Source organism: Pestalotiopsis fici, assembly GCF_000516985.1.
Source record: "Pestalotiopsis fici W106-1 unplaced genomic scaffold PFICI_Scf_6, whole genome shotgun sequence".
Lineage (NCBI taxonomy): Eukaryota > Fungi > Ascomycota > Sordariomycetes > Amphisphaeriales > Sporocadaceae > Pestalotiopsis > Pestalotiopsis fici.
This window is the reverse complement of record NW_006917096.1, coordinates 3,178,395-3,202,348: the sequence shown is the minus strand read 5'-3', so window position 1 is coordinate 3,202,348 and position 23,954 is coordinate 3,178,395. Positions and strand designations below refer to the sequence as shown.

Below are 23,954 nucleotides of genomic sequence, written 5' to 3'. Positions count from 1 at the left end.
GCAAATTGCCCTGGACCTGGACCCCGGACCCCTCGTCCGCCGTCCAAGCTTAAACAATCAGGCTTGCTACCAGCAGCCAACCAACCAGTCTCTAGGGGATATAGCGGCGCGTCTGCCTACAGTTTACCCACTCAAGCCACTGTTGCTCTTCGTCATATCCTGAGCATATGATTCACGCACGCTGGCATTCCCACACCAGTTCAACTCATCCATCTGCCCTTGTTTTAGCTTATAGTACCTGGAGTCTCTATGTTGATCAACATGGAGCTCTGGTGCGATCTTGTTTTTGTTTTGTGCAAATGATTTCATCTTGCGCCTCCTGCTCTTCAGCAATTCATCCATTCCGAACCACACTCCTTCGCGGCGCGTCGCGGTCAGTGCTTTTGCTCAGTTTCGCGTTAATTGGTCTAGACAAGCAACAGCATTTACTGACAGTTTTGTGGTGTCAGACTACCATTGAGACATATCAAAATGACGACCAGTCCGCCCAATTTTCAAGTATGGCATCCCTCTCGGGGCATCTCGTTCTCGCCAGGACCCAGCCGGTCGCCGACCCCCGTACGCCAAAGCCGGCCAGTAAGCTACTCGGCACCGATGCTCGCGGACTCGAACAATGCGCTACTCTCAACCTTAGACACAGAAGCGCAGGCGCAAGTGTCGGAACAAGATGTTGTGCAGCTCGGAATCCCCATGGAACTCGAGGATACTTCTGCTCTATACCCTGAGCTCCCGAAGATACCAATTGCGCAAGGAACCGACGCCAAAGCCGATGATGCGCCTGCCAATACGCCCGTTGACCCAGATGTAGCGAAGAAAGCAAAAGACGAAACAGAGACAGAAACCGTGATTAAAAAGCCCTTGGACCTTCCATTTCCTGCTTTAGACTTCAAAATGTCGGAGGACTTATTTCGTGCCGCGCAAAAGTCTGCCCCGGGGAGTCCTGGCTCCTTCTGGGGATACTCGCTGTATCGTGGGCCTGATGCGACGGGCAATATTCGAAAACCTACAGTACACTATTGTAGGAGTAAGCACACGGCCGAGCGGGTTTGTCAGCAGTATTTTAAAGATGAGAAAGTGCTCGGGTTTGACCTCGAATGGGTCGCCGAGGCATCCAAGTCTTCGGGGCCCAGACGCAATGTTTCACTTATCCAGGTGGCCAGTCCGAGTCGCATTGCTCTTTTTCACGTGGCCTTGTTCTCCAAAATCGATGATCTGGTTCCGCCGACTTTCAAAAAAATCATGGAAGACCCCGAAATCACCAAAGTTGGTGTCTGGATCAAGGGCGATGCCACCAGGTTGAGGACGCACCTAGGCATTGATTCAAAGGGCCTCATGGAATTGAGCCATCTATACAGGCTTGTCACCTATTCTAGGACTGGAGAGTTTCGGAACATCAATAAGCGATTGATTCCATTGGCAACGCAGGTTGAACAGTATCTGCATTTGCCCATGTTCAAAGGTCAGGACGTGCGGTCAAGTGACTGGGCCAAGCAGCTTAGTATGGAACAAGTCATCTGTAAGCCAACTGACCAACTTTTTTTTTTTCCCCTGTGATTTAGCTTTTACTCATGCACTATAGATTCCGCATCGGATGCCTATGCCGGGGTTCACTTGTATGCGACACTGGAACACCATAGAAAACAGCTTGTCCCATGTCCACCCACTCCACACCACGCTGAACTGAACCTTCCCATTCGTCTCTCTGATGGCTTAGACCTAGAGACGGACACTGAAGAAGAAAACTCCGAGACACCTCCTGACGAGACGGCAGAAATTTCTACTGTCCTCAGTCCGGCTGCCCGAAAGCGGGCCTTGAAAGCCCATTTGCGGTCCTGTAGGGCAGCTGTAGATCAAGTGGCGAAAGCGTTGCGGGAGACGGAGAAATTACTGGATGCTGTTATTGCTAGGGATGTCCGCGTCGAGGCTGCAGAAACTTGGGCTACAGCATTCATTACCGAGAATTACGCCTCGGACCCAGCCGAGCCCGACTCGACCAACAAAGCTCGCGCCGAAGGACACGCCAAGTTTATTGAGCTGAGGGCGTATCACTTGTGGCACACCAACAAAGATTTGAGTACGGGTGATGTCGCTGCGCTTCTGCGCAGTCCACCTCTAAAAACCACGACAGTAGCGGATTATATATTCAATGCCGTCAAGCTGGAAAATCTCCCGGTAAATGATTCGAGGTATAGCAAAGAAGTCATTGAGACGAAACCCGGGAGGTGGCAAAAGTATCGGCGAAGTCTTGCTTAGATATATATCTTCCGTTCAGCATGATTACTATGTATAAATATACCCTTTGAGACGCAACATCACAGAAGCCGGCGTCAGATTATGACTGACAGCATTTATTTTTGAGAAGAGCAAAATGTTCATTCGCATAACACTATCCTTTCTACGAAAAATCAACACAACTTTTCCCGTTTTTTTTTACCCATTGAGCAGAAAATATCATTAAGGGGGTATCAATCTAAAAATTTCGGACATATTGCCAGTCTTGTTCCTTTTTTTATTATATCATTTCAAACTTTTCTTCTACTCCTTGGCAAGCAACAAATCGTTACCCTTATTTATCTGCACCTGCTTATCCTCACCACCACTCACAATGCCCCAGTGCTTGTCCCAAACGGCAGCAAAGACCTTGCAGCCGGCGCCGGGCACATCGGCGCGCTTCTTCTTGCCCTTTTGGCTCTCACGCTCAATGACGTAGACGGCCTCGCTGACGCTGCCGCCGCCCTCGGCCTTGGTCCCCGAGCGCACGCTGCGCAGGTCCCATATCCGGCAGGTGCCGTCGTGGGAGCCCGACACGAGCGAGTAGTTGTCGTTGGGCGAGGCGCAGATGGAGCTGACAAAGTTGCGGTGGCCGCGCAGCGTCATGACTGACGTGGTGGTGGCCGAGGCCCGCGGGTCCACCAGGGTAATGTGCCGGGCCGAGGTGCCCGCGGCCAGGAGCGGCGTGCTCATGCCGGGGAGCGAGGCCAGCGAGAGCAGCGGGTGGGCGGTGGTGAGCGTGCTCACGACGGAGGCGGTGGTGAGATCAATGGTCTTGATGGTGTGGTCTTCCGAGGCAGAGTAGGCCACGGTCGCGTCGTCGGGGTGGAAGATGGCGCCGGACACGGGCGAGTTGTGCAGTTGCATCATGGACAGGGCGCCTCGTTGCGGCGCGGCGGCGGCAATCTTTCGCTTCTTGGACACGTTGGTACCGGCACCGGGCAAGAGGCTGGCGGGCGCTTCTGGTGCAGAGGATTTCGATGTCGTCCACAGACCGACGGCACCGTCTTTCGAGGCAGAAAGTATGCGCTTGCTGGGGGTGTGCACGTCGAGGGACTCGACAGAGGCAGTGTGGCCAAACAGCTCCAGAGTCGGCTTGATCTCGCCGCTGAACTCGTCTGTCTCATTGTACTTCCACACTCGCACCGTTCTGTCCATGCCAGCCGAGGCAAGTTGGCTTGAGCTCATGAACTTGGCGGCCTTGACCGCAGCACTGTGACCACCGTTGCTGGCCGAAGGGGATGTCGCAACCACCCGACCAGAGCCGTTCCATATTCTCAAGAGTCCGTCATATGATGCCGACAAGATGCGGTTCTGACCCTGTCGCAGAGAGTCTCCAGTCCATAGTCCAGCCCGCGACATCGCAGAGAGGACGTCAATGTCGGTAATCCAATCGTCGTGCTCGAAGCTGGCCTGGTACATGGGCGGCATCAAACTCTTGACATATTGCAGGGTGACAGTCGTTTCAAAGGAGAGACCGTTCTCCTTGAGGTAGTCCTCGAGAGAGGTGCGCAGGTATGTGCCATTGACGAGGAAGTCGAGGGGAATGGGGGAGTCGGTGTTGAGCATAGACTCGGAATTGAGGACGCGGGAGAGGCCATATCGCTTGATGTCTCCAGGCACAAGTAGCTGACTCTTGCCTTCGGGAAGCTGGAGGTCGGGCAGATTAGTCGTGAAGTTGACCCGAATCTGCTGGGCCTCCGTTGCGGCGTCCATCTCGGCGGTTGATGGTTTGCGCTTTCAATCGCAAATTATGATACGCAAGAAATTTTCGATCAATAACCAATTGGATTAATTATTCTGATCAATTTATCGCTTTGATATGTATTTATCAAATGCGAGTAGACAACAGTTGGGTGTTGTGTTGATTGCTGTTATTGGTCTCCCAAAAGTCGTAGTTCGCCAAAAAAAAAAAAAAAAAAAAAAAAATCTGGATTTGAATTCTATCAATGCGACTCGCAGACAATTTTTCCCAAATTTTTTTGGAACTTTTTCAGCAGCCTTTCGGTAGCCTTACCCCGCGATACAGGGGTTGTGGCCAATGAACTGCAGGCCACTTTGGCGCTAATCTGTCGCTGAAATGCGCTGCCCAGATACCGCCCCCACCTACTTTACGCGTCTAAAGTCACCAAGGCGCGTCACCTCGCTAACCGTGTCTGCCTTTCTCGATTTGGCAACTTTCATACCTGATTTCTCGAAACCACCAAATCTTCTCGTCAGGCAAAGAGATTTATCTGAACATGGCATCGATAGATGAAATTCAAGGTAACCTCCTCCGCAAGCCTTCGTAAGTTGAATATACCCTCATTGCCATGCACCATGTCATTTACTAGAGTCTGCACATACTAACCTTCATCAGAGGCGAGGAGGCGGAGGAGTTGGAAAGGACGGCTTCCACCTACAAGCCGCTCAACTCTTTCCAATTGGCCAAAGAGAAGTCATACCAACAACAGTATGCGGACATGTACTTTTTAAGGTTGACAAAAATCAAGCCGGCTGTAGAGACCTTGGCGGTAGAGGCCTGGTCCGATACTGTCGTTGGTGGTGAAAAGGTCAAGCCAGTCGACAGGGTCTTGGACATTCGGCAGGGAGAGCTATGCTGGACAATAGGCACTGTCTACATGGATATGGCGTTGAAGCCTAATATCCTCGAGGATGTCTCAAAGGATGTAGGTTTCGAGCCCCTATGCGCAAAATGAGCATGCTACTGCAATGGCTTGAGCTGACTTTCTTGCTAGAAATGGATCTCTGCGCCCACATCGACACAAAAATACTGGTCTGATGACGGCTCAGATGCGGTGATGCTGGAAGACGAATCTGGTAGGATACGCTTGGTGGGAGCAGCTCTCAAATCCGTATTCTTGGTTACAGGTTGCATTATCGCTGTCATGGGCACTGAAAATGCAAATGGTGAACTAGAGGTCTATGACATCAAGTTACCAGACCTACCACCCCAACCCGATCGCTGGGCCTTGTCGAAGCCGCCCACAACGAACGGTACAAAGACATCCAAGGCCAAAGACGAGGACGAGGAGATGACGGATTCCCACTCTCGCGGGAGTGGCGGCAAAGTGGCCATCGTCTCAGGTCTGAGCTTCTCAAGTTCCGACGCCTCGCACGCTCTCGAGCTCAACCTGCTATTGGAGTACCTCCTCGGCGAGGCCTTGGACCCGTCTGCGCAACAGGAACTAGCACAAATCAGCCGTCTCATTATAGCAGGAAATTCGATCTCGTTGGAAGATCGCCGGCCTGTGGAGGAGCAACAACCAGAGAGAAAGACGAACAAAAAGTACGGCTACGACGCCAGCTCGTACAACGCACTCCCCTCGCAACTCTTGGATGAGTTTCTCGCTTCACTACTCCCTACTATGCCCATCAACATGCTGCCAGGTGCTCAAGATCCGGCGAATGCCAGCTATCCCCAACAACCCGTGCACACGGCCATGTTCCCGAATGCAAGAGCATATGCCGCTGTACCAGGGTCAAAGGAAGCTGGCTGGCTCGACAATGTGACGAATCCATGGGAGACTGAGTTGGACGGATGGCGCGTACTAGGAACTGGTGGCCAAAACCTGGATGATGTTTTTAAATATGTCGACAGCGATGACCGCTTGGGAATGATGGAGGCCATGTGCAGGTGGCGCTGCTGCGCCCCAACAGCGCCAGATACTCTCTGTAAGTTGTGATGCCCCGTCTCGCTCCAATTCAAAGTCCACACAGCTGACCAGAGCATGAATAGGGGCCTACCCGTTTCAGGACGATGACCCATTTGTGATGAAGACATGTCCTCATCTCTACTTTGTTGGCTGTCAACCAGAGTTCGGCACCAAGGTCATCCACGGTGCTGATGGACAATCTGTACGACTCATTACCATTCCGTCGTTCAAAGACGCCAAAGAGATCGTCTTGGTGGATACAGAAACCTTGGACGTCTCAACCGTCAAGATAGCTACTTTATAAGCACACTAATTTACCGATAAAGCAACATTATTAGCCATTTCATTTGAAGAGAAGAAACTGGACCTCAGATGGGTTTGAACGTGATGACAAAGTAACAACAGATATTTTTGCGAATTATATTTATTGAACAGTTCTGGCAACCTAGAGAGTCCGGAACAGAATGAAAAAGAATGACGCGAGAGAGGGGAATAATAGAATGAAGGTTTAGTACGCCCACCATCGTTTCGACCCATGAAATGACCATTTACAGATGAAATTTCTGTGACGGGTGATACCGTGGTTGAAAGCGTGTCTGAGGATGACCTTGGAAGTACAAATGTCGCAACGATGCGGACAACCCAGACCATAGTAGTTTTGCGATCTTCTCTCATTAACGAGATCTTTCGACGAGAGAGTCGTCGCGGTTTCGGTGATGCTCGCTCACCATTTGCGCCCGTGGGTTGCGTTGATCGGATCAGGGGTGATGATAATTGGGACTAGAAGTAAATATCATCGCGACCAAACATCACACGCTTTGGATTTGGATGCCGAAACTTTGGGGTTTAGGCGTCTGGAATAAGCGAGTTGCTGATCATCTGACAAAAATTGAGTCGTCATCGTCATCATGGTTATGTCCATCGTCCTCATAATCGTCGTCGCTCTCTGCTCTACCGATATCACCAACATTATAGTTGAACCAGCCGCTAGTGAGGCGTTGAGCTCGACGTGGATTTCTGCGGTTTGATGCGGCCGGCGACTCGAGCTGGAAATGATTCGAGACTTCCGGTTCGGCGACATGCTGGAGAAAAGGTCCAACGTCGTCGGCAGTGCCCTCGAGCGCCAGTCGTCGCAGCCAGTGCCAAAGAGCGCCGAGTCGGGCGCACGACTTGGTTGCTTCCATTTTGCGGTTGGCCAGCATGAGTTGGTCCTCGCTCCACATGTCCGAACGACCATCTCCTGCGCCGCGCTGAGTAAAGTGAGAACGTCGATCAATGAGGGCCTCAAAGGACTCGTTCTCATAAGTCAAGGCTAGCATGCGAATGAATTGACAGTTGAGCTGTTGCAGAGTCTTGAGGACCAAGGTGTTGCCATGGAGCCAATCGGACACGGGAACATCGTCCATATTGGTACCAATGTCTGGATCCAGACCCAACGACTCTCGCGTCTGCGCCGGCAGCTCGATCGCCACCGTGTGCAGTTGCCCAGGAACGAACATCAATAGGGCACGAGGAACGGCCTCGCGAATGTCGTACCAATGCATGCGGTTGGCCTCGACCACGAGCTTGACCTTCTTGACCAGGTGAATGTGCTTTTCCATGGGGATGTGGTTGCTGTTGTAGACGTGGTCGATGACAAGCTGCGTATGGGGATTCATGGGGCTGGGATCGCGGACCAGGTACTTGAAAGTATTCTCACCGTACAGAATGCGGATGCCCTGTCGGTGGAAGATGCGGCAGACTCTTAGGATGCCCACATGCAAATTTGGTCGCGAGCGTTCATACACCAAAGACCAGTTATTGAGGACTCGGATGTCGTTGTAGTGGACAAGCAGGTACGACAAGATCATGTCCCGAACTTCTGTTGGAACTCTTGCAAAGGTTCCAAGGCCGCTTTTGGGGTTCTCGCTCTTGCTGGTTGTCGATATCATATTCCGCCACTGGGATACGCGCTCCTGGAGGAGAAGCTTATTGTCAACCATGCCACTGAGATGTTGCGTGGTGTAATGCGGACTCTCGATCTTCTGGCCAAGCTGGTTCAGCCTGCCCTCGCCCGGGAGTTCCCAGGGCAGTGACATTAGCGAGTCGGTGCGGCGTCGCTTGAGGTCGCCTCGGCGGTCATCCCAGGCGTTGGTCAAACGCTTCTTGTCCGGATAGGCGGCGGCCACCAAGGCTTGGACCTGGTGATGCATGGGAGGAGGGGCTTCTAGCCTTACGGGGGGTGGTAGCTTTGACTTCTGTTTTTGACCGCCGTCATCATGAGGGACTAACTTGGCGTTCTTTCTTTTGGGCATGGTGGATGGTAGGTGGTCCTAGTAGAGGGCAAAGAGTGAAGGTAAGAGGACAGTGTCAGAGTAAAGTGAGATGAGAAGTAATTCTCCCGGTACATATAGATCAAGGATCGTTCCAGGCTGTCGTTGTGGTGTAGAGGCTCGGGTATGCCCATGAAGTTGTGCGAGTAGGAAAATGATTGGAGATGGAGGTGTGAAGTTGAGATTAGCCACGAACTTGCCCCCGAGTCTTTGAAAGAGGTGGTTGCTAGATCTTCTGAGCACTTTCCAATGATGGGTGATTGGTTAATTTTCTTGGAATTGTCAAAGCGAGTAGTGAGGCTACGGCAAGTCAGGATTCACGCTTGTCATGATGAATATGGCAGGAACAGAAAATCATGGACGGGCAGAGAAGTTCAATGTACTGATTGAAGTAGGGAAAGAACGGATTTTTTGCTGTTGAGCCATGAAATATAATTTTCGATGGTTTCAGTTGGTAATTACATAAGTTTCTAGAGGTATCAAATTTCTGTTCTATGAATGTTGGCATTTTGACTTTGGCTGCGCTCTTTTGTGTCTTGATTCATCAGTTCAGCTTGCACGAATGCTTACGTTCCTATACTTTCGACATCATTTGCTCAGCAAGCCTAGAGGCTTTATTAAATCCTTACCCGGGCTGCAGTAAATTTTCTGTAGGACAAGTCCAAGTCTCATGAGTGATCTCATATACTCAAAAAATTGACTCTCGTCAGAGCAAATAAATTGTCATGGATTAACAGTGTTCTTTCACCGTTTTCACAGGGGCAGACTCCTGCAGTGGACGTATATACGGCTGGTAACGATGTCTAGTTGTCCTTGGTTCTCACCATGGTACGTTGGTGGAGAGATCTTTGATTTCTAACGCGGTGACTACGAGTGTATATTGGGAATGGGGAGTACAAGCCTATACAGGCACATCAATTTGTATAGTCTGGAACGACGTCGGCTGAAGTCAGCATGGTCATTCTTGGCTGTATTTTCAGAGTAGTCTGATCTGCCTCGTACATGAGTATTGAGATACACATGAAAGTCAGTCTGAAAAGCCGCCAATGATTTCTTCCAATGTAATCTTGGTCAATGTGGCCACCGATCTTCTCAGTCTATACGTTCCAAATCGGCCCGCACGAATTGATCGGCAATGAAAAGAGAGCTAGCCATTACGAGCTGGATATAGGACTCATGTATGTATGCAAGTGGCTGACAGGTATCCATTCATAGATGGTTGATCACGTCACCTTGCTGTGGGGTGTCACCGGTTGCTGCTCAGCCCAGAAAGACACGACGACTTTTTCTGGGCAGTCTAGAGTCATTGACGTGATGGTTCTTGATGTGAGTGGCCCGCTAAACATTTTCCCCAACTCGAAGTTGTTTATCATGTGCGTGGTGCGACTCCGAGCATCCGCATACTACTGACATGCCGCCACCACATGGAGACTGGCTTGCTAGAGATCCGTCGCAGTGGGACTCGGCGCTAGATGCCAAAGAAAGATACAAGGTTCAAAGACCCCACAAATTCTTGTTTTAAGCTTGTTCGGACGGACACGCGATTTTGCTGCTGTCAAAGTCCGAATCAGAAAATATGAACAGAACCGTGTCTCTTTGATGTCCAGGTTTATTCGCGAATCATCCGCAAAAGGAATATTTCCATGCTTTCAACTTTGGTCAATCTGGTCCATTTATTGCTGAGATGGGATGTCGCCTAGTAAATGTAGCACTTGAAAAGATTGGGGGTCGTGGCCGGGGCCCGGGTTTAAGGATAATCTCCACATACACCAAGACATTCGGGCGTCAGAGAACTTCTGAAACGGCATGGCCGGGGGAGGGCTGCGGATTTGGGAGTGAGGGAGGGGGAAAGCGCGCATACGCACATTTGGATCTTGGCCTGGTCTTCCAAGAAAACATGTCGTCGACTCAGACAGCCAAGATTCGTCTGACTACGTGTGCAGGTCGGCGCTTGTTGACGCCAGCTCCCATCAATGCATGTCTGCCTGCCTGCCTGCCTGCCGGCCTGCCTGCTTGCCTATTAAGTTGAGCTACTGGAAACATGATCCTGTACATGGAAGCCGTGGGAAATGGCTACATTTAGCAACACCACATGCATGTAGCCGAACAAGAGAATATGAGCATCCTGATCCATGTTTCAAGTTATCAATAATGAGCAAGAAGAAGAGAAAGGGAAATGACATTGGATACGGAAGAAGCAGAAAAGGCTGTTGGCCAATATTGGTCAAACATTGAACATATTCATCTCAATTATTACCAATATCCGTCATGGTCGTCTGTATTTCTGGAACCTCTTCGCTTCTTTCCCTCTTTGGGTGGGCATCTGCTTACCTACGTCCACTAAAGTTTGCAGTTGCAGCTGCCAATCGCCCGAATCAACCACCCCCTGGTTGATTGGAAGCACCTGGGCATCTTGGCATCTCATTTGGTCTCAGCACGAACGGACCTTCTCCTTCTCCAGTTTGGCTGGACTGCTGGACTGAACCACTAATAAACCACTATCACCCCAATGGAAGACACCCCACAACCCCTGGCAACTGGTCTTTTGAATCTCTGATGGTTTACCTCCATTTATTTATCGACATGCATTTTAGGGTGGTATCCATCCTCTAATTAAGATTAGCATGGTTGGTATTCCTCTTTTTCTTGCACTGCCCCTGTAACCTTCTTTTGTGGTGTGGTTTGTTCGATTCACCAGAGTTCGTTCCAACGTCCATCAGTTAAGGCGCTCGCCTCGCCTTTGCCTAGTTCCGAAACATCACCACCACCTTTCCTTTTTTTGGATCTTCCCGCTTTCCAGAGCCTTTCCTTTCCTGTTCCACAGTGTATTGTTTGTCTAGTCTGTTTTCCCTACGAATTCCAATATTGGAGGAGTTTTTGGACTTGTGTCACGGCATACAAGTCCGAATTGCATTGCCGCCGCCACCCTTTCGAAAGGCTGCCAAGAGCAGGACTCGGAATTCACGGCAAAGACGCTTCGCTGCTCGCCCAGACCAAGAAGACAGACAGACGCACCTCCATCGCCAAGCCGGCCGCAAGTTCCTTGGAACCCACTCAGCCGTCCAAGTCCCACGTAAACGAAGGACGCCTTCTCGTGTTCATTTCCAAAATTTCCACTTAACTGTCGTTCAACTTCTTCCAGATCATTTTCGTTCTTGTCTTGCTTTGTGTCCGTATGCGCTTGATACGGTCTCTGCTGCGAGGCTCTACAATACAACGGCGGCGGCAAGATTTGCGACGAAGCACATCTCTCTCTCTCACCCGTGTGATTCTGGCCTGGTCCCGTCTTCGTACCAAAAACCTCCGCTACATTGAACGACGACGATCCTGAATGGTGGCGTAAATTCGTGGAAACCTTCCCTCCTTACGGGACTACTCTCTCCGTTTAATACCATGCGCGGCATTCTTGGGGCCGTCGCCGCCGCCGTGCTGCTAACCTTCTCCCCTTTATTAGCGGAAGCGCACTCAACCAAGAGAAATGCTCTAAGCTACATCAGTCGCGTGGACGACCCAATCCTGCACACGCCTTCGCATCGTGTTCATGCCCACTCTTCCTTCGAACTTACCTTCTTGCTGCATGGCGCCAACGACAAGGTGCGCTTGACACTGCAGCCTAATTATGATGTCTTGTCCGATGATGCGACAATACAATATCTAAACGCCGATGGATCCATCAGACATGAGGAACCAATATTAAGGTCGGACCACAGAGTCTTCAAGGGTGACACATTTGTCAAGCACCCGGACCATGGAGAGTGGCTGAAGGCTGGATGGGCGCGCATGTCGGTCTATCGCGATGGCGCCAACCCCATATTCGAGGGAACATTCAGGCTAGATGGAGTCATTCACCACGTACAAACTAGCACCAATTATCGAAAGACGCAACACCATGAAGACCCCGTGGCCGAATTCTCCAGGGACGAATACATGGTTGTATGGAGGGATTCCGATGTGCTGCCCAGTCATAACGCGGTCGGCGAACTGAAGCGTGGTCTTGGTGATTCGAGCTGCGATTCGGATCATTTGAGCTTCAACACTGATCTTGATCATCCCATCTTTACTGGCATAGACCTCAGCTCCATGTCCCCCGCTGGCGGCCATGATCTATTTGCTCGAGACGACGACACGCCCACTGGTGGTAATGGTGCTGGTGTAAACCTCGCCAGCACCATTGGCTCGACGGACGGCTGTCCAACCTCTCGCAAAGTGGCATTGGTGGGAATCGCCACCGATTGTACCTATACCGCCGAGTTCGACAACAAGGAGGATGCAAGAAGCAACATCATTCAAATGGTGAGTGCTGCATCCGAGGTCTATGAAAGCACATTCAACATCTCTCTGGGCATTCATGATCTTGTCGTGAGTGATGCATCGTGTCCCGGCACTGCGCAAGAAACCGCTCCATGGAACGTGGCCTGTAGCGACAGCGTCACCATCAGCAACCGCCTCAGTCTCTTCTCGGCCTGGAGAGGACAGCGCAATGATACCAACGCGTACTGGACGCTGCTGAGTACGTGCAACACAGATTCTGCCGTTGGTCTGGCGTGGCTGGGTCAGCTTTGCGTCGTTGGCACGGGTGATGGCAACGATACCACTTCTGGCGCCAATGTGGTGGTCAGAACCTCGACAGAATGGCAGGTTTTTGCTCACGAGAGCGGCCACACTTTTGGTGCCGTCCATGACTGTATCTCCTCCACATGCTCGGACGGTTCCGTATCGATGCAGCAATGCTGCCCGCTAAGCAGTTCTTCATGCAATGCCAACGGAAAGTACATGATGAACCCATCTACAGGCTCGGACATTACACAATTTTCCCCATGTAGTATTGGCAACATATGCTCTGCACTGCAACGGAACAGTGTCAGATCAACGTGCTTGACCAACAATAAGGATGTCGTCACTATCACCGGAAGCCAGTGCGGCAACGGAATCGTCGAACAGGGAGAAGACTGTGACTGCGGGGGCGAGGATGGCTGCGGAGATAACACTTGTTGTGACGCCACGACATGTAAATTCACATCGGGCTCGGTCTGCGACCCCTCGAATGAGGACTGCTGCTCGTCACAATGCCAATTCAAATCATCGACTGAAGTGTGCAGGGCTAGCACAGGTACATGCGATCCCGAAGAGACTTGTACAGGCACCACGGCAACATGCCCCGAAGACAAGGTCGCAGACGATGGAACATCTTGCGGCTCGGATGGCGCCGGCCTTACTTGTGCATCTGGCCAATGCACATCCCGAGACTTGCAGTGCAGGACAGTGGTGGGAGCCCTGACTACGGACAATAGCACTGCAGCATGTAACTCCCAGGGCTGTCTTTTATCGTGTTCCTCGTCACGCCTGGGCTCAAACACATGCTACAACCTGAACCAATACTTCCTGGATGGAACCCCATGCCAAGGTGGTGGCAAGTGCAGCAACGGCAAATGCGAGGGCTCAAACATTGCAGACGAGGTTGGTGGGTGGCTCAAGGACAACAAGAATGTTGTGATACCCGTTGCATCAGTCGTGGGCGGCCTTCTCCTGCTTGCGATTTGCTGCTGCTGCTGGAGTCGCTTTCGAGGAAGAAAACGTCCCAAGACAGTACGGCCTCTGCCAAATCAGGGCTGGCCGCGTGGAGGGCCACCGCCAGGTTGGGCTGGGGCGAATATGCCACGATCGCAGCCTCGTGGTCCTGGCAGCCAAATGGATCGCGGAATGCCGCCACCCTACGCACCTTATGGCCAACAGCCTATGAGCCGTATACAAACAGCACGATACGCCTAGAGTAGGTGCTCAAAAGGGATTAGATCGAGATATAGCTGGTCGCTTTTTTGACATGAATCAATTTTGAATTCACAATGAGATGCAACTTCATACATTGGGAAGGAGTTCTAGGAGTCATGATTTCAGTTCCCAGTTTCGTTAAAAGGTTGGCATTGATTGCATTTTCCTGGCTGGGATGGGCCTTGTTGCATTGCGGGTATCATGGGACATTGAAACCAAAGGCATATGGGCTGGGTTGACATGGATGACAACTGGCTACATTGAGCGACAAGAAAGTGCTCGATAGACATACTTATAGGAATAGTATTCACTATTGTGCCATGAATCATTTGAGATGATGTGATATATGATATTTGATATTTGATCAAGCTGCATTTTATCATGAGCTTTTCGCCGTTTCCAAGGGGCAAACTCGTGACTATATGAGGGTTGATTCAGGGTTATCTGGGCTTAGGGTCCATCAAGCGGGAACAGCCATGAGATGTCGATTCGTTCCATCAAGGTAACTGCATATATGTTCATTCTGGATAGGTAGAAACTCGGAATAATGATGTACCAATTTTCATAATTTGCAAAGAAATGACAAAGGGAATTTCTATCTCATAGGTAATTATTTGTCCGAGTTCCCATGCCCTCGTAGAGCGGCTCAGCCCGCAACACCACGACCACCAATATAGTGAGTGCATCCCGCCACAACGCTAGCAGGGGAACTGGATCAGCACAAACGAAAAGAAAAATATCAGAAATACAAACTATCAAGCAAGTCAACGCTCTCGTATAGCTGGGCGAACGTCTCCGGAGACTTGTCCGCAGTCGTACTGCATGCAAGGAGAGCAGGGTACTCGGCGACAAGCTGGGTCCCCCAAGTCCTTAGATACTCTGGAGGGCGATAGACATGCAGAGAAAGAAAGCAAGTGAGCTGATCGACGTCTCGAAACGCGACCAAAGAAAAAGTCTTCCCAGCCTTACATGGGCAATATACTGTGGATCGAGAGTCCACTTTCTTTTCTTTTTTTCATCATCTTGTGCTTTTGCTTTTTCTTCAATGGAGCCATTCATTAGGCACGGACAGTGCTCCTGTGCGATTCCGACTTGTGAATGGCCACTTAACGAAGAGAAACCATGGAGTATTGCTGAGAATGATTACTGCAGTCAGTCCGGTTAGGTCAGGGAGTCGTGGTTTTCTAGCCCGTGTCTAAACATGGTAAATTGTATGGAGAAGTTTAGGTTGCTGCCGCAATATCTAAAGATGAACATAATACTTGGCTTGCCTAGAAAACCCCCCCCCAAAGACCTTGCAATAGCTTGATTTTGGTGTTTTCGTTTATTGGACATTTTACCTCAACTCTAATAGTGGCTGAGAGGCTGCGGCAAAGAGGCATGGATATGCTGCGGTTAGTTTTTAGAAGTACTTTGTACAGAGTAACAATTTGCTCAATCCATTCCCCGAGTACGACCGAAAACGACGGGGAAGCTTCCACGCAAGCTGATCGGAGTAGGGAGCTGCGACGTCTCTCAATACATCTACTCATGCAGAAGGATGGTCTGAAGGAGAAAGTCGATCCAAATCATGTCGATGGTAACTTCAGAAACGTTGAAATAACAATGGCCACCAAACGTGCATGGGTACCCCCATGCCTGGAGAGAATGACGACAAACTGCCAGATAAACATGCCAGGTTTGCTGAGCAATTGAGTTTCTGGAACCGCTGTACCGCCCCAAGGAAGTGTGCATATCGGAACGGGGTCCCGGCATGCAGTGAAGGCTCTCATGGTCCCATTACTGTTGACGCGGTCGTCCTAATTGAGATTCCTGGTGCTTTTCTTCCTGGCAAAGTTTAACTTGCTTTTTCTTCTTCTTGCCCTTGCTTGGCTGCGTAGGATCCAGTAATCACCAGCAAGGGGTTTGGTTCTACGCGTTTGCGGCTGGGCAGTACTATCTCGAAAGTCGGGTATTGGAATTCGGGACGCCATCGGTTGTTGCTTGGCGAGGAAGCCGAAGTCGGCAAATTCCAGAGGCGCATCATTGTCAACCGCTATATACTCTGTAGACGTGTTGGATAATGCTCCGTACAGTCGAGTCAGCCCAGCGGTCCTCGCGGGCAAACCCGCTTATGCAGTCATTCTCAATATCAACTTTGCACATGCGGATATCCGATCAACAAAGAAGTCATGCAAGATCCATGTGTATCTCCCCATCTCGGTTCAATCGTAGCTATACGGAGGAATCGAGATAGGGTGAGGTAACGGGTCTCTGCTGCGCGCTGTCGGGTCACATCATCCGCGCCCGACAGCTGGGAGACATGTTGTAGTCGAGGTTCTGCCGTGAACGGAAGAGGAAGGGGTCGGCAGCGATCCTAATGACACGTTGGAAGCGTTTGCATCTGCAAGATGTAAGTGCCTGCCTTGCTGCTGGTCTCCAATCACAGAAGCATCACAACGGCCCCCATTAGCATAGATGACAGATGACTGATCAAAATGCTGGAGGTAGGACTCGGCTCGACGCATGACAATTGCATAGCTCCGAAATTTGCGCCCACTGAGTGCTGAAGCACCGAGGCAACTGTGTCTGGGAAAGCTGGCCTGTATGAAGGTCCATTCTCCCTCAAGTCATTCGGCGATGGGCAGGCGATGACCTTGTGGTTTTCTGGTTAGCGAAAAGGTAGATATCATGGTTCGCTGGCGGCGGCGGCGCCAAGGCAAAGTGATGCAGAGACCATTCCAAGAGGGCAGCAGTGTCACGCTCATGCAGACTGCCAATGATGCATCGTGTAACGGCAGTGCTTCTCTCTCTTGTGACGACAGGCGGACAATCATCCGATATTCATGGTGAGGGAGCAGAGTTTTTGACTGGCGGCGGCCGACCATCATCTGCCACCCCTGCACTGGATATGCGCAGAGTATGCATCCAGGCTAGGATAGTGGGACGACCTTGCTGCAAGTCGCGTCAATAGTCGACAGCTCGTCTGCCGAAAAGGGCTGCGACCATACGAATCTAGATTATGAATTGATACTTCTTTCGGCCCTGTCTCGTGTCTCCAGTATTCATTCAGCCCCCCATCCCAACCCCAGGCTTGCCAGGAGCCGAGATATCTCTCGCTGGTGCTAGCGAACCAGTTGTTCTAGGCAAGGATCAGCAAATGAAGGGACAGGAAAACCGTTGCGCTACTGTAGGTATGCAGACCTTGTGCATGTATGTATGTATGCTGGCGGTATCTTAAGAGGGAAAGCGAAAGAGGAGAGAGAGAGAGAGAAAGAAAGAAAAGAAACAGAGGCTAGCTAGAGCCCACTTGATCAAAGGTGTAAGCACTCAGGCCGCGCCATCTGTGTAGCTGTTCATGTGTCAGATCATATACTACATACCTTGGCACATAATCGAGATGCTGCTGACCATTGAATGCACATGGACCGATATGCGGGATGAGGTGAGGGGTGGAAAATGCTTCTTGACGTCTGGGTGCCGGGTTGATTCTGGCGTATATGTATTGGTACGTAGATATCATAATATGTATGTATGTCTGTACTGCGTAAGATGAGCATACAAAGACGCAGGGTTCATGCCACGACAAAAAAAAAGGGCTGGTTGCACTTTGTGTGAGTGATTGACTTTTTTCTTCTTCTTCTTCTTCTTCTTCTGTTGGGCGTACGGAAGGAAAAGAATAACGGCCGCGTCGGGATCCGAGTGGATTAAAAGTCCACAGGTCCAGGCAGTCTAAAATATCTGCAGTCTATCAATCAGCTTGCATATGGTGAAAGCACGACTCTTAGCTAGGGTACACATGGGGAAAGAAACAGAAGGAGCCTTGTTTGCTCCTCGTTCCTGCCCATGACTTGACTCTATCTATACATGTCCACCTAAATTAGAAAGTGGCTAGTAAGGAGAACGAGCGCCAGATTAAAGCCTTCAATTGATGTTCAGCTTTGCCTTCTTGATCCCTTTTTCTAGCTTCCGAACATTGGTTTTCGTTTACATGAGAAAATCGCCTTCGAGTCTCTATTAATGTCGAATCCGGGAAGCGAAGTGCAGTAAAAAGACCCGGCACTCGGACTGATATCGAACCTAAAAAACGTGCTTCCAGGGATCATCGAAGGGAATTAAACGACATTTTTCAAACAATAATACCCATCTGCACAAGTATCGTCACGTTTCCTTTTTATTTCATTGAATTTCTCTAATGTTTTCTTTCTTTATCCCCCTTCACCTTGCTTACCCAAGTACCAAAAGTACGTACTTTATCCGCTGCGGAGCCGCGCGCCGCACTTTCGCCTCTCCACATTTTTTGCCCTTTTAGTTCAGAGCTGCACACTGCTGATGCTGCTTTACGGTACTGTACTTGTCTACTACCTTTATTATTGCTGCCGCCGCCGCCAGTAACCAACCAGCCGTTGCGCATCACCCCCCTGTTCTGATACAATGAGGAACAACCAAGACAGAAAACTCCATGATATAGTAGCAAAACTTCAAGGGACTTACTTGCACACATGCTTGACCTGTTTGCAAGCCCATCAGCGAGCCTCACACTAACTAAACGGGGCACCGATCGGAAGTCCCGAGTGACCCGGGACAGAGTAGAGAGACTTCTGACAGTCTTCTACTACATACCACCACCTCCTTACCTGAGGGATCCCGTAGCCCGCTCAGCTCTATTTCGCCCCTGCTCCTCAACATACCTACCAACCATATCCTGGTATTCACTTTCTTGTCAATCCTTCACCTTCGGCACCTATCCGCTCAAAGCAGAAAAAGCCTTTCTCAGAAGTGCGCAGTGACAGCTTGCTTACCTACCTACCTACCTACCTACCTACACTAGGTAGAAATTATACACCCTTCCATCCTTGCAACTGCAGCCCTCCCCTCCTCGACTGTATAAAGGGCACACCCTTCTTCCCTTTGTCATGAACGCGGGTCAGCATGGGGGCATCAACCACAGTTACTATAACACCAATATGAGCGGACCACAGAGACCACCACCACCACCATATCAGCCTCAGATGCAGAAACAGCAACAACACACCGAGTTCACGCCCGAGATGCGGGATCGCCAGGCGCGGGGCAAGGATCCATATTCGGTCCATGAAGATGCAAGCCGGCCGGGAGGCTCACGCGGGTAAGTAAGCTTCTGTCCCTTTTATCTATTCTTTTCCTGTAGGATTCTCTCTTTTCTCTTATTCTGTCCCCTAAATCATTGGAGTAACCACGTCCTTCTCATAGTTGACATCTACTAATAATTGCTAGAGCCGAGTCCTTTGAGGTGGTGCAAAAGAGACGAGTGGCCGCCCAAATGCTCGACACCCCAGAGCTGCTCATGATGGACGCGCAGCGAGTTGATGATGTAAGTATATGGCCATGATTGCCTTGCATTTGACAAGAACATCATCTTTTACATGACCCGCCATTATCGGGTACCATTCATGTTGGTCTTTGGTCAGGTTCTCAGTTGGTCACGACACAAACATGGCTGCTTGACTTATGCTATAATATATGAAATCTCGGAGATCTTGGCTCCCCTTGTCGGCTGCATGAGTCTTCTCAAGTATGCACGAATACCATGGCTTACAATGATTCAATAGTCTATCCCAGCGACTCGTCTCCGATACACACGCATGCTCTGCGGAATGGACCAGCCGCCTCAACACGGCTCATCATCCTCGGCCGCTCAATCCTCTTCCCGCCAGGCGCATGGTTCCAGCAGTAAAAGTCGGACACACACGCCGTCGAAACGCCAGAATAGCGGTGGTAAATAATAACCATCATGCAAATACTCATCTCGAAAACGGGGTAACCCGCGTTTCTATTCAATACGGTCTTCTTCAAGGGTGGTCTCCTCAACAGGGGAGTTCGGCGAGTTTATTTGATTTCAAAAGATCCTTTTTCTTTTTCCTCTTCTTATGAAAAACAGCAACATAGATACCTACAGTGCGACCCCAACACGTGTCCTATATAGTGTTATGATTATGTGGGTTATGGCCTGCTCTAATGTATATTGATTCTACAAATAAAAGTGCAAACCCTTATTGGAGGTACGGGAGTGGTTTGCGGGATCCAGGGTGTTTGTCTGCCTAAGCAATTTTGCCTACTCTGATGACTACAGTCGCGCCATGAATCAGTGTTACCCAAGCATGGCGTCGAGCATTCCCTTCATCAACAGACACATGTAACACAATACAACGTAAATTCCTCGTTATCTGTAAGAGATAGTGGAAATTTCATGTCAATGCATTTCAAGCCAAGAAAAGCATTCAAGGTCCTGGGTATCTCTGTATTGCCTGAATTGATTACCATTCGCTCGGAATATGGATGTTCTTGGAGACTGCTCCCAGAAAGACATATAAAGTCCAGTACAATCAACAAGCCTGCCTCATACCAATGGTCCATCTCCCCCCAATCGGTTCACTAACATCTACCGCATGTGCCAATCTGAGTGAAGCTGGGCAGAAGAAAAAAAAGAGCAGAGCAAAACCATGTCAGAACCCAACAAAAAGCAATACTGGTCTTCACCGAGACAGTGGCCTTCAATTCCCATCGTACATGTAGAATGCCATGGCATCACACAGTTCGGAGACACCAAATTTACTAAACAAGTGGTTAACATCTGTTGATGGGCAGCATTTCAGAAACTGAACTTACCATGATGTCATCATCCATAGCAGCATCGCCGTTATTGGCGGGGGCGGGAGCACCACCATTGGCGTTCTCATTCTGGTTGCCAGCCACAAAGTAGTCGGCCATCTCACTGTCCAACTCCTCTGCAGTCTTCTTAGCCGGGCGCGAGCTCTTGCCGCGAGCAGGCTTTCTACGGCCGCGGTTAGCGCCACCGGCAGCGGTGTCCTTGGTTGCGGCCTCCTTCTTCTTGTTAGGCACAGCGGACTTGGGCTGCGACTTGGGCTGCGAGATGCGATCCGTCAGGGTCTTGGGCGCAGGTGCAATCTCAGCGGCCTTGTCACCGCTGACAATGATCTCAATCTTGATGGGTCTGCCGTCGACCAGGAGTCCATTGAGCTGGTTAAAGGCCTTGGAGGCACCGTCTCGCTTGCTGAAAGTAATGGTAGCAACACCACGGCTGGAACCGCCAGGGCCATATGCAAGCTCCAGGCGCTTGATGGGGCCGACCGAGGTGACAAAATATTCCTAAGTGGAAGGTTATGTTAGTGATTCGAATATCGTACGGGTGGTCAATCGTAATATCGCGGTCTTTCGAACTCCAAGCATCGGCAGGAAACCAGAGCATAACCCGTTCCCGGGGTATCGACGAGTGAGTATCTCAGCAGCGAGCACACAGTGAGCGTTAGTAAAGTCAACAGCCCAACGCGACATGACGTGGCCTCCCACAAGACAACCAGAGGATAATGGGGATCATCACTAGAACCGCTGTGGCGAGGTTCCAGCCAAAGTTTCCCTCTTGCGTCCTCAACAGCCAGATCGCAGCCCCCAATACTGATATCTGCGTAGTACCATTCGATACAGCATTTCGCCCCATAAATGTGAGTAATCACCAACTCGAAACTTCTGATTGCTACCTCAAAAGTTGGAAAGCGGATAAAAACACCACTTTGTAAACAGAAATCGCGAGCCACCACGATCCTCTCGATATTGGGTGACTGTAATTCCGCGGTCTGCTGTATTGCTGTTGCTCACTGATGTGCTCATTGCGAGTTGACGGTCTTGATTACGCAGGGTATCGAGCATTTTCAGCTCACTCTGTGTGTCCAGATTCTGCATGTCATCTAGCGCCATAGTCTACTCGTCTTATGCAGTGATACGATGCAGAGGGTGCCAAACCTCACAGAATCGTATTGCATTTATTTTGACGAGGACCTGCTCAACTTCCGAGTCCCTTGCACGCAGACTTGCATACAGACATAATGTGGAAGGAGACGGGGCAACGCGACAGCGTTTGATCGGCCAAATGCCAATCCCATGGAAGGGGAATGGTACGTGACTTTGCTCGATCGAATAGTGCATATTTCTTTGCGCGCGCGATTGAAAGAGGATGTCGATGAAATTCCATGGGCATGAAATAGCCTTAATGGAAACATACCTTGATCTGTGACTCAGTCACATCCTTGGGCTGTGACATGTTAGTATTAAGTCTTGTTAGAAGAGAGAGTGGACAAATTGCTTACCAAGTTGCTCACGACAACCTTGCTGTCGCCAGGGCCGCCAGAAGCCTTAGCAGGGGCCTGCTTGGCTGCTGTCTGGGGCTTCTTGGAGTTCTTCTGAACGCCGCCGACGGGCGCAACAGTAGTGGTTCGGCCAGAAGCGCGGCGTGTGGTGTTGCGGCCACGACGGCCACCAGCCTTGCGCTGGGTAGAGACGATCTCGTCCAGGGACTGGTCAAGCTTGCCGGACATCTTGGCTGTGAAGTGTGATGGTTTGTGTGGATAGATCAATCAGTGGATGGCTGATGAATGCGCGTCGGCGAGGTTGCGCACGAGCTAACGGGAGTCGGGAGGACCTCGTGAATTGATCGGTACACTGAAGAATGTGAAAACTTGTGGGAGACGCTCCGCTTGAGGCGCGTTCCTGTAGTTTGGCAGCTGGTTTGAGAATTAAAGCGATCCCGTTTTGTTCGGCAAAAGAAGTACGAGAAAAACTGTCGGCACTCGTCAGGCGCGAGATGGACAGAAGCGGCGACGCAAGTTGGCTATGTCGCAGAAGTGGATAGTGGCGGGGAAAATAAACAAGAAGACAATATTCTCACTCGCGGGATTGAAAAGAATACGATGACGGCACAAAGAAACACGCGGTGATGGACTGGATTTCTGTGGGGAGAAGTGAAGTCCAAAGGTGTGGATGATGGATGATGGTTGGGAGTGGAGGAGCTGAAGCTGGGTGATGGGACAAGCGCAAACGAGATGGATGGGGTGAGATGGACGTCGCGAAAAGTGCAGGAAAGGGTCAAGGCAGCCGCAGGCAAAAGGAAAACGGGGCAGTGAGCCGACACCGATAAAAGTGGGACTTTGGCGCGTCGGCCAGATCAGCCATCAGGGGAAGTCAGACACTAGTCCCGATCCGACTTATCAGCTCTTAGCTTGCGTGTCGAAGTGAAGGTCCCTATTATCGACCGTTTGTGTAGGTACATTGAGGTCGATAATTCGTTCACAAGCTTCAGCATTGCGGTTTTGGTTTCCAAGAGCAGGTAGTAGTAATGTTTTACGGTGAGAAGTAATCTAGGTACTGTTAATCACATTGTAGGAAAAAATCATTCAGTTTGGTGCTGATGAGTTCGAGACATGTGGGCATGATTTCACAATGCTTCCATCTGGATAGCTGCGCCAAGACATCACTGGTGCATCACTTCTAGCTTATACAACAATGCGCAATGGGAAATATTTCGTCCTTGATTTGATTTATTGTGTATTGTGCACAAGTATAGTCGTGATTGTGCCGTCATGGGCTCAGCCTCCAGTTATTTGCCGCATTGCAAGTATGGCCATAACATCCGTATCATTTTTGGTTCCGATGAGTATGTGCAATCCGCTGCTGTTTGCGCACGAAATGCATCTTGTGCGGCACATCCATATACAATCCTCGAGCACTCTGGCTCGCAATCATGATTCACGCCTCGCTTCTTTGTGATTATCCTTCCATCGCCAATCCCCGCAATGGGACTTCATGACTTTGCAACGCCTGATGACTTTCCGACTGCTGGAGCTTGTTGTGCTGGCTTGGCGGCCGTTGCCTTCTCTGCAAGAGCGCTGTTGGTAGAATTGACCTCAAAGAAGTGGTACAAAACAATGAGTACCATGGCGACGGAGCCAAGGAAGATGGCAAGTCGGTACAGTTCGTCGTCGGAAATCATTGTCGCGGTTTTGTGTTCGGCGGATTGAAAGAAGTGTTACGGCGCAAGAAACTGCAGAAATGGTCAGTTGAATGCATAGGCATTATGCGACAGCAGATCTCACCTCAGAGAGAGCGGGGTGAATTGAGATCGAAATACGAACGA

General features: G+C 50.3%; 7 protein-coding genes across 7 annotated transcripts; 4 read left to right on the top strand and 3 right to left on the bottom strand.

Annotated features, from left to right (window-relative positions):
* Positions 1-471: 471 nt before the first annotated feature.
* On the top strand, positions 472-2,253 carry PFICI_09436 (uncharacterized protein; the record flags this gene model as incomplete). Its single annotated transcript, XM_007838017.1, has 2 exons — positions 472-1,516; positions 1,580-2,253. The coding sequence occupies 2 exons, from the start codon at positions 472-474 to the stop codon at positions 2,251-2,253; spliced, it is 1,719 nt and encodes a 572-aa protein (XP_007836208.1).
* A 282-nt stretch (positions 2,254-2,535) lies between these two features.
* On the bottom strand, positions 2,536-3,987 carry PFICI_09435 (Ribosome biogenesis protein ytm-1; the record flags this gene model as incomplete). Its single annotated transcript, XM_007838016.1, has 1 exon — positions 2,536-3,987. One exon carries the CDS (start codon positions 3,985-3,987, stop codon positions 2,536-2,538), a length of 1,452 nt encoding a protein of 483 aa, XP_007836207.1.
* Positions 3,988-4,511: 524 nt separating this feature from the next.
* PFICI_09434 (uncharacterized protein) lies at positions 4,512-6,231 on the top strand (the record flags this gene model as incomplete). The annotated part of the gene is made up of 4 exons (XM_007838015.1): positions 4,512-4,558; positions 4,631-4,940; positions 5,010-5,946; positions 6,011-6,231. 4 exons carry the CDS (start codon positions 4,512-4,514, stop codon positions 6,229-6,231), a joined length of 1,515 nt encoding a protein of 504 aa, XP_007836206.1.
* A 571-nt stretch (positions 6,232-6,802) lies between these two features.
* Positions 6,803-8,221, bottom strand: PFICI_09433 (uncharacterized protein; the record flags this gene model as incomplete). The annotated part of the gene is made up of 1 exon (XM_007838014.1): positions 6,803-8,221. One exon carries the CDS (start codon positions 8,219-8,221, stop codon positions 6,803-6,805), a length of 1,419 nt encoding a protein of 472 aa, XP_007836205.1.
* Positions 8,222-11,632: 3,411 nt separating this feature from the next.
* Positions 11,633-14,008, top strand: PFICI_09432 (uncharacterized protein; the record flags this gene model as incomplete). The annotated part of the gene is made up of 1 exon (XM_007838013.1): positions 11,633-14,008. One exon carries the CDS (start codon positions 11,633-11,635, stop codon positions 14,006-14,008), a length of 2,376 nt encoding a protein of 791 aa, XP_007836204.1.
* Positions 14,009-18,954: 4,946 nt separating this feature from the next.
* PFICI_09431 (uncharacterized protein) lies at positions 18,955-19,752 on the top strand (the record flags this gene model as incomplete). The annotated part of the gene is made up of 3 exons (XM_007838012.1): positions 18,955-19,115; positions 19,244-19,340; positions 19,579-19,752. The coding sequence occupies 3 exons, from the start codon at positions 18,955-18,957 to the stop codon at positions 19,750-19,752; spliced, it is 432 nt and encodes a 143-aa protein (XP_007836203.1).
* Positions 19,753-20,593: 841 nt separating this feature from the next.
* PFICI_09430 (uncharacterized protein) lies at positions 20,594-22,359 on the bottom strand (the record flags this gene model as incomplete). Its single annotated transcript, XM_007838011.1, has 3 exons — positions 20,594-21,136; positions 22,047-22,076; positions 22,132-22,359. The coding sequence occupies 3 exons, from the start codon at positions 22,357-22,359 to the stop codon at positions 20,594-20,596; spliced, it is 801 nt and encodes a 266-aa protein (XP_007836202.1).
* Positions 22,360-23,954: the final 1,595 nt, after the last annotated feature.